We start from the raw sequence: 9,642 nt of genomic DNA, 5'->3' as shown, positions 1-9,642 counted from the left end.
TAAGACACCCCTAAGGACTTACTCCCTCAAGTCTGTTTCCCTCATACATACACACCACAGGCACATGGTTTGTTATTCTTTCTTTCTTGAGACCTTGGTGTCCAGCACCTCTTTGGGTTACTAAGTGCTCTGTAACAAGGGTTACTCTTGATAGTGGACTTTCAGCTGATAATCCCGGATTAGTTATTCCAAGTTACCAAGTGATAAGGCACCCCTAAGAACTTATTCATCCACGTATATCCCTTGTACATAAACACCACAGACACATGCCTCAATTTTGAAACCCTTGGTGCCTAGCATTGTTTCTTATTGTGTTTCCTTTCTTATTTTCACTTGTATTACTCTTTTTCTTTTCTTGTTGGGATCTTATTGGTTAGCTAGCCTTAAAGAATGTGTCTCAAACATAGGACTTAGGATGGATAGTTGCTTTCTTTCCTTTCTTGGTGAACCAACTTAGCTTACTAATCATCCTACCACAAACATTCAGAATGCACTTCACAAAATGACTCCACTCTTGTTCTTCCCATAACAATTTCTTTTTTGATTAACTTAAAGAGACAAGCATACAAGTAAGAAAGATGAAAGTGAGCATTCAAGACATTAGGTTAGCACACTAGGATGTGAATAAGGAAGAATAAGTACAATATGCAGGTTTCATTCAATCAATTTTCACTTAGAGTTCGGTATTTCGAGATGGTTTGATACAACCTCATGATATCTTCCTTGGTGTTATCATCCTAGCAATCACGTCCTTGTCTGTTTCCTTGGATAATGAGGTATGCTCATCCCCTGGGGTTGATTGGAATCCTGTAACACTATTGAAAGTTGCTTGTTCTCTAAGCACTTGGAAAAGAGTTAGCATGCATGTGTGTGTGTGAGCTTCTGAGCTTGGCTTGGTGTGTGAACACCAAACTTAGTTCCTTGCTTACCTTGACAAATTGGATGTATGCAATACTTTGTGTGCTTTTTATTCTGAAACACTATGAGTTAAAAAGACAATCTATATATTAGAGGCTAAGCCTCTGTCAAGTGAGTTCTCTAATTGCTAGAGCAATGCTTCATCATTAAGGGTTGCAATGCACTCTTAGGCTGGGGTTTTGGTGGGACACCAAGCTTAGAGCCCTATATTCACCCTTGTATTGTTTTTGGTGTGTAACACCAAACTTAGCTCTTCACACTATAGAGAACCCACTTTGACATTTTTGTCAAAAGACCTATGAAAAGAAAATTACCTCAGGTTGGGTTGCCTCCCAACAAAGCGCTTTTTTAGCATCGCTAGCTCGACGATTCCTTCCTCAGTTGAGGTTGTACTTCTGTTTGGGGGTCTCCCCCATACTGCCCAAGTAGTGTTTGAGTCTTTGCCCATTCACCGTGAACCTTCTCCTTGAGTTTTCTTCCATTATTTCTATGTGTCCATAAGGTGAGACTTTTGTGACTAGAAAGGGTCACGACCATCTTGATTTGAGTTTTCCAAGAAAGAGTTTCAGTCTAGAGTTGTAGAGAAGCACATGTTGCCCTTCTTTGAAACTTCTGGGTACCAAGTTGAGATCATGTCTCCTTTTTACTTTTTCTTTGTAAATCTTGGTATTTTCATAGGCTTGAGACCTAAATTCTTCCAATTCTTGAAGCTGTAGGACCCTTTTTTCACCAGCAGCAGTGCTATCTAAGTTCAGTGTTTTAAGGGCCCAAGAGGCCTTGTGCTCTAACTCTAATGGCAAGTGACAAGCCTTACCATACACTAGTTGATATGGGGACATTTCACTTGGTGTTTTGAAGGCTGTCCTGTATGCCCAAAGAGCATCATCTAGTTTCTTTGCCCAATCTTTTCTTGATATCCCCACAGTCTTCTCTAGAATCCTTTTCAACTCTCGGTTGGATATCTCTGTTTGCCCACTTGTCTGTGGATGATAAGGTGTGGCAACCTTATGCTTCACCCCATATCGCAGGAGTAAGGCTTCCAATGGTCTATTACAGAAGTGGCTTCCTCCGTCGCTAATGAGAGCTCGTGGGACTCCAAACCTGGTGAAGATATTCTTTCGAAGGAAGTTTATAACTACCTTATTGTCAATAGCTGGGGTTGCCACTGCCTCCACCCACTTAGATACATAGTCCACTGCCACCAAGATAAACTTGTTTGAATATGAGGGTGGGAATGGTCCCATGAAATCGATTCCCCACACATCAAACAGTTCAAGTTCTAGAATATATTGCTGTGGCATTTCATTTCTTTTGGGCAGGTTCCCAGCCCTTTGGCATTCGTTACAGCTTTTCACCAATTCCTTGGCATCCTTGAAAATAGTGGGCCAAAAGAACCCACATTGCAGCACCTTTGCTGCAGTTCTTTCTCCTCCAAAGTGACCTCCATAACTAGCACTATGGCAACCCCACAAGACCTTTCGTCTCTCTTCTTCTGAGATGCACCTCCTAAGGATTCCATCTGAGCATTTCTTAAAGAGATAGGGTTCATCCCATATGAAATACTTGGCATCATTGATGAGTTTCCTCCTTTGATATTTGTTTATTCCAGGAGGATAAGTCACCGGCTGCTTTAAAGTTGGCAATATTCGCAAACTAAGGTGCTTTATAAATCATCATTAGCTTCTCATCTGGAAAAAATTCATTTACACTTGTATCATGGGCATCACCCTTCTCACAAGGGATTCTGGATAAATGGTCTACCACTTTGTTCTCCACACCCTTTTTATCTCTAATCTCAATGTTGAACTCCTGCAACAATAAAATCCATCTGATTAGTCTTGGTTTTGATTCTTGTTTAGCAAATAAATATTTGAGTGCTGTGTGATCAGTGAAAACAATAACTTTAGAGCCAATAAGATATGATCTAAATTTGTCAAATGCAAACACTATTGCCAGCAATTCCTTTTCAGTAGTAGTATAATTCCTTTGAGTATCATTAAGGACCTTGCTGGCATAGTATATAACATGCACCAAATTTTCTTTTCTCTGCCCCAACACTGCCCCAACTGTGAAATCAGATGCATCACACATCAGTTCGAATGGTAGATTCCAATCAGGTGGGGTGATGATGGGAGCTGAGGATAGCCTCTTTTTCAAGTTTTCAAATGCTAGCATGCATTTCTCATCAAAAATAAATGGTGTATCAGACATTAGGAGATTGCTTAAGGGCTTGGCTATCTTTGAAAAATCTTTAATAAACCTTCTGTAGAAGCCAGCATGTCCCAAAAAGCTCCTAATTGCCTTGACATCACTGGGTGGAGGTAACTTTTCAATTAGCTCCACCTTAGCTCTATCTACCTCAATGCCTTGATTAGAAACTTTATGGCCAAGAACTATTCCCTCTGTCACCATGAAGTGACATTTTTCCCAGTTCAAGACTAAATTGGTTTCCTGACATCTTTTCAATACCAAGGCAAGATGGTTTAGGCAATTAGGGAAGGAATCTCCAAATACTGAGAAGTCATCCATGAAAACTTCAATGAACTTCTCTATCATGTCTAAAAAAATGGAGAGCATGCAGCATTGGAAAGTTGCGGGTGCATTACATAACCCGAATGGCATGCACCTATAGGCAAACACTCCCTATGGGCAGGTGAATGATGTCTTCTCTTGGTCTCTTGGATCAACCACTATTTGGTTATATCCTGAATAACCATCTAGAAAACAATAATATGCATGTCCCGCAAGTCTTTCCAACATCTGATCCATGAAGGGAAGTGGGAAATGATCTTTTCTTGTGGCCTCATTAATCTTTCTGTAGTCAATGCACATTCTCCAGCCTGTAATGGTTCTTGTAGGGATTAGCTCATTCCTTTCATTGGGCACCATAGTGATTCCTCCCTTCTTGGGAACCACCTGAACTGGACTGACCCATTGGCTATCTGAGATTGGATAGATTACTCCTCCCTGCCACAACTTCATAACTTCTTTCTGCACTACTTCCTTCATCACTGGATTTAACCTTCTTTGGGGCTGAACGAAAGGTGTGGCACCTTCTTCCAGGAGTATCTTATGCATGCATATGGCTGAACTGATTCCTTTCAAGTCAGCAAGTGTCCATCCAATGGCATCCTTATGCCTTCGTAAGACTTGAAGCAACTCTTCCTCTTGTTCTTGGCTGAGAGCTGAATTTATGATTACTTGATAACTTTTATTTTCTCCCAAGTATGCATACTTGAGAGTGGTTGGCAGTACTTTAAGCTCCAATTTGGGCACTTCTTTTCTTTCTTCCTTCTCTTCTAGCCTACCTTGAACATGTATTTCAGCGGCTGCAGCTTCTTCGCTTGTTGCTAACTCCTCTTCTGTTGATGCTTCAAGTTTTTCTTCAAGAGTTTCTTGTACCAAAGCTTCTACGGAGTCCAACCTCATACATTCTCCAATGAGTTGTGTGGGTAGCTCATGGCCTTAAACACATTGAATGTCAATTTCTCATCATGTAGTCTAAGGACAAGTTCACCCTTTTGGACATCAATAACGGCTCCGGCAGTGGCCAAGAATGGCCTTCCCAGAATGATGGAAGTATTAGCTACTTCCTCCATGTCTAATACCACAAAATCTGCTGGAAAGATGAAATCTCCCACCTTCACTAACAAATCTTCTACTATCCCATGGGAAAACTTGAATGATCTGTCTGCCAGTTGTAACGCCATTCTTGTTGGTTTAGCTTCCTCAATCTTCATTTCTTTCATCATTGCTAGAGACATTAGATTTATGCTGGCTCCTAGATCACATAAAGCCTTTTCTACAGTGATTTTTCCAATGATACAAGGGATTTGGAAACTCCCAGGATCCTTCAATTTTGGGGGCAATTTGTGTTGGATGATGGCACTGCATTCTTCTGTAAGTACCATAGTCTCATTGTTCTTCCAGCTTCTCTTTTTGGTCATCAACTCCTTCAAGAACTTGGTATAGAGTGGCATTTGCTTGATTGCTTCAGCAAAGGGTATGTTTATTTGTAGTTTCTTGAAGATTTCCAAGAATCTTGAGAATTGGTTGTCCTCTCCCCTCTTCTTTAATTGCAGTTGCTGGGGATATGGGGCCTTTGAGAGGTATGGCTTGGGCACTTCTCTTTCTTGATGTGACTTGGGGATTGAGGTTTGAGCTTCCTCATGTCCCTTGTTTTCTTCATCCAATTCCTTTTCTGGTGGTTTCTTGTGGGTCTCCTTCAATTCCCTCCCACTTCTGAGGGTGATGGCCTGACATTCCTCTTTTGGTATTGAGTTAATATTGCTGTAATTGTTGTGCCCAGGGGTTTGCTTGAATAAGAATTCAATCTGTGTTTCCAGTTTCTTGATGGCAGCATCTTGATTCTGCATGTTAGATTGCACTTCTTCTCGGAAAGCTTTGCTATCTTGAATGTCCTTGCATAGGCTTTCAAGTAGAGCCTCAATTTTTGAGAGCCTCTCTTCGGTGATTGATGTGTGGTTGAGATTAGGTGGTTGAGAATGTTGGTTAGATGGATGTTGGTAATATCTCTGTGAGGTGTTTTGATGAGTAGCATTGTTGTTGGAGTTGAAGTTGTGGCGTCTCTAATCTTGCCCTTGGTCTTGTTGATTTCCCCATCCAAAGTTGGGGTGATTCCTCCATCCAGAGTTGTAAGTTTTGGAGTATGGATCATGGACTTGTCTAGGTGAGTTTCCCACATAGTTGGCTTGCTCCCAGTCACCTTCTTCTCCTATGTATACTCCTTCTTGAGTTGGTGATGAGGTGATGGCTACTGCAACTTGGTTCTCTTCCACCTTCTTGGTAAGATCTGCTAGCTGCTTGGTGATCATCTTGTTTTGGGCTAACAGTGCATCCATGTGGTTCATCTCCATTACTCCTCTAGTGTTGCTTCTTTCGGAGGCATAGAAGTAATCATTCTCAGCAACTGTTTCAATGACATCTATGGCTTCTTCAATGGTTTTCTTCTTGTTTAAAGAGTCTCCTGATGAATGATCCACAGCCTTTTTTGACTCATAGGAAAGACCTTCATAGAAGATGTGAAGTTGAACCCACTCATTAAACATCTCTGGTGGGCATCTCCTTGTCAAGTCTTTGAATCTCTCCCATGCTTCATAAAGTGTCTCACCATCTTGTTGTCTAAAAGTCTGCACCTCAGTTCTTAGCCTATTGATCCTTTGAGGAGGATAAAATCTTGCCAAAAACTTGTTCACTACCTCTTCCCAATTGGTCAAGCTCTCCTTTGGAAAGGATTCAAGCCACTTGGATGCCTTGTCCCTAAGTGAAAAGGAGAACAAGAGCAACCTATAGACATCGGGGTAGACTCCATTGGACTTCACCGTGTCACAAATCCTCAAGAAGGTGGTCAAGTGTTGGTTAGGGTCTTCTTGAGCACCTCCTCCAAATGAACAATTATTCTGCACCAGGGTGATTAGCTGAGGTTTTAGCTCGAAATTGTTGGCATGTATGGTGGGCTTCTGAATGCTGCTTCCACAGTTTCCTGGATTAGGATTGATATAGGATCTTAAGACCCTCCTTTCTTGCCCAGCACGGTTGGCATGGCCTTGATTATGAGCCTCCTCTTCATGGTTGTTCTCCAAATTCTCTTCCATGTTGGGTTCGAAGTACTCTTCCTCTACTTCTTCAGCACCAATAATCCTTTTTCCTCTTGTTTCCCTTCGTCCTCTCCAAAGGGTTCTTTCAGGTTCTGAATCAAAGGATGTTGAAGCTCCTTCTCTTCTCCCTGTCATACAACAAACAGATTGCACACAGGAGGTATAGTGAAGACTATTCTTGTTAGAGTAATAGTTAGTGTGAGTGATGCAATTTATCAAACAGTTAGTGGGTTAGTGAGCTGAATTATGATCAACTAAGAAAAAGAGAACAGAAAATAGAGAGGGTATAGGGGGTGAGGAAGAAATTAAAAACTAACTAAGGTAAATTGACTGAACAAAAAGAAACGAATAACGAAATGAAAAAAATGCTCAATCTAGTGATCTTCTAACTTAATCATTGTTGATTCAAAATCATTCCCCGACACCGGCGCCATAAACTTGATGCATGAAAACTTGTCTCTCAACAAATTTCCCTTCGGAAAGTATACCGAATTGTCGTCAAGTAAAACCCACAATAGAGTGACGTCGAATCCCACAAGGATTGATTGGTCAAGCAACTTTAGTTAGAAGAATACTCAATCAATGCATTCATTGATCTCCTTAGCAATTTAAGTGATTGGATCCCAATTCCTTGGCAATCCAATCTCTCTATGCTTGAACAATTGCCCAATTCCTTGATTTAATTGCTCATGGGAAGAGATGAAAGTGTGGTCACTGATTATACCACATGTATTTCCAAATCAAAGTGTTGGGAGGATTAAATGTCACAATATCCATCCAAACCCCAATTTGGTCCAACATGAGAAAGCATTTCTAGCATGATTTCCTCATTCCTCTTCCAAGGTTCAGAGGAAATCCAATTACGGAGAGTTTCTTTTCCAAGACAACTAACCAATTGAATTAAGATCGAAAGCTTTCTAGTAAGATCAAGAGAAAAGAAAGAAGAAGAAGAATGAAAACTATAATTGATCCATCAAATTACAACAGAGCTCCCTAACCTAATGAAAGGGGTTTAGTTGTTCATAGCTCTAGGAATCAAAAATGGCAGAAAAGAAGAATCAATGCTAGAAGTTCAGAAAAGTAAATATGCAGAGAGTAGTTCCCAAAAGTGCTAAGCTTCTCTCCAGTTCAAAACTACTCCTATTTATACTACTCCTCATGATCTTCTAGTGAGTTCTTCAAGTCTTGGATGTGGGCTCTGGACCTTGAGTTGAAGCAATTCTCATCTTTAGTGGGCCCAGCTTGCAGAGAAATATGAATTAGGCTTTGACATTTAGTGAGATTAACGTTGGGTAATATTTTGAGTGCGAGAACGTTAGTGGCATTCGCTTTTTCCACTAACGTTCCACCCTTATATACCCACGTTAATTCCAACGTTAGAAACCTTAACGTGAATACTAATGTTTCTTACTCAATCCTTGGCCAACGTTAATGGGACTCACTTTTCCCATTAACGTTGGCTTATGCCCCTTTTTGCAATCGTTAATGGGAATCACTTTTCCCATTAACGTTGCTTGCCTCTTGCCCCTACGTTAGATCTCACGTTAGCTTGGCTAACGTAGCTCTTAACATGGGTCTCTATCACCTTCGAGAGTGTTAGTGACACTCACCTTTGTCACTAACGCTCCAATTTCCTTAAGTCCCTACGTTAGAACCCACGTTAACTAAGTTAACGTGGCTCTTAACGTAGTAATGAAGCCATCTCCCAATGTTAGTGACAAAAGTGAGTGTCACTAACGTTGGTTCTTTGAATTCAACTCCACGTTAACTCTCACGTTAACCATCTTAACGTGAGAGTTAACGTAGGCAATGCTAATGATCCAACGTTAGTGACAAAAGTGAGTGTCACTAACGTTGGCGTTGTTGATCCTCTTCCACGTTAACTAAGTTAACGTGACTCTTAACGTGGGGCATTGCCTAGTTTCCCAACGTTAGTGGTGTTCACTTTTACCACTAACGTTGAGGAGAAACGTTATTGGAGTTCATGTTTCTCGTTAACGTGGAGTCCTCTTTGTCTTCTACGTTAAGTACCACGTTAACTTAGTTAACGTGGCTCTTAACGTAAGCTATGAATAGCTTCGCAGGCGTTATTGGTGATCACTTTTCTCATTAACGTTGCAAGCTCTTTGCCATCCCACGTTAATAGTCACGTTAACTAAGTTAACGTGAATGCTAACGTGGTTCTTCCATGCTTCATTTGTCCTTAAATCAAGCAATTAAAATGCATCAAAGTTCTAGCCAAAGTCATGAGATTATGCATCATCAAATTCTCATGCAATTCTGGCAAAAATCTCATGAAATCATGCAAAATTCACAATAGTTGCTTAAATGAAGGTGTAAGTGTATTTTTACCCAAAACTTGCCTTATTCGCTAGGAAAATGCATGAAACTACCCTAAAACAGTAAAAAAAAGGTCAGTGAAACTGGCCTAGATGCCCTGGCATCAATGAGCAAGATGGATTGATTGAAATGTATATCGAAGACAAAATTCTCTGGTCAAAGTAATGGAGAGACTAATAATTGAGGTAGTTGGGGACGGTTTTCATATCATTTATGTAGCGGGAACAGTTACATTTGATTTTCTCACATATTAAGTACGTGATAAAATTTGATTGGTTAAAAGGGGCTATAAATAGATAAAGTTTAGAAGGAATAGAGGTTGAAATTTTTCTCTAGAAAAATACTCTTATAATTTCACATCTCCAAATCTTGCTCAGAGTTTATTTTTCTGTAGCGTTTCTTCCATTGTTTTTACATTCTCTTTAGTTTTCTTGCAAATTTACTTCCTCTACAAAGCTTTTCTTTTTTTTTTCTTTTTAATTTCCTTTATGTTTATGCATTATATTTGAACTCAAAATGGTTTGATCATGTCATAGGCATTTTATTATTTATTTTAAATTTAAAAGTCAATGACTTTGTTTTTTTTGGTATCTTCTTCATTTCTTTTTTTTTCAGTCATTTTCAGACTTTACTTTTACATTTTAATTTTTTTATTAATCTAAAAATAAAATATTTAGTACACAACTTAAAACTAATACTCATAAAGAGTAAGTTTTGCTCTCAAATCATTAGATATTAAACCAATTCTGATTTATTAAAAATTTGT

The 9,642-nt window shown here is 39.7% G+C and overlaps 1 protein-coding gene and 1 non-coding gene across 2 annotated transcripts; one reads left to right on the top strand and one right to left on the bottom strand.

Moving 5' to 3' along the window:
* Positions 1-4,343: 4,343 nt before the first annotated feature.
* On the bottom strand, positions 4,344-4,829 carry LOC107487416 (uncharacterized). Its single transcript, XM_016108058.1, has one exon. The coding sequence runs from the start codon at positions 4,827-4,829 to the stop codon at positions 4,344-4,346; it is 486 nt and encodes a 161-aa protein (XP_015963544.1).
* A 1,152-nt stretch (positions 4,830-5,981) lies between these two features.
* LOC127742713 (small nucleolar RNA R71) lies at positions 5,982-6,089 on the top strand. Its single transcript, XR_008004077.1, has one exon. It is a non-coding gene; the product is annotated as a small nucleolar RNA R71 (small nucleolar RNA).
* The last annotated feature ends 3,553 nt before the right edge of the window (positions 6,090-9,642 follow it).

Source organism: Arachis duranensis, chromosome 1, assembly GCF_000817695.3.
Source record: "Arachis duranensis cultivar V14167 chromosome 1, aradu.V14167.gnm2.J7QH, whole genome shotgun sequence".
Lineage (NCBI taxonomy): Eukaryota > Viridiplantae > Streptophyta > Magnoliopsida > Fabales > Fabaceae > Arachis > Arachis duranensis.
This window is presented reverse-complemented; position numbering and strand designations above follow the sequence as displayed.

What these genes read in the sequence shown, in the direction of transcription:
- LOC107487416 (XM_016108058.1), bottom strand. Translation starts at nt 4,829, where the DNA reads ATGGTACTTACAGAAGAATGCAGTGCCATCATCCAACACAAATTGCCC.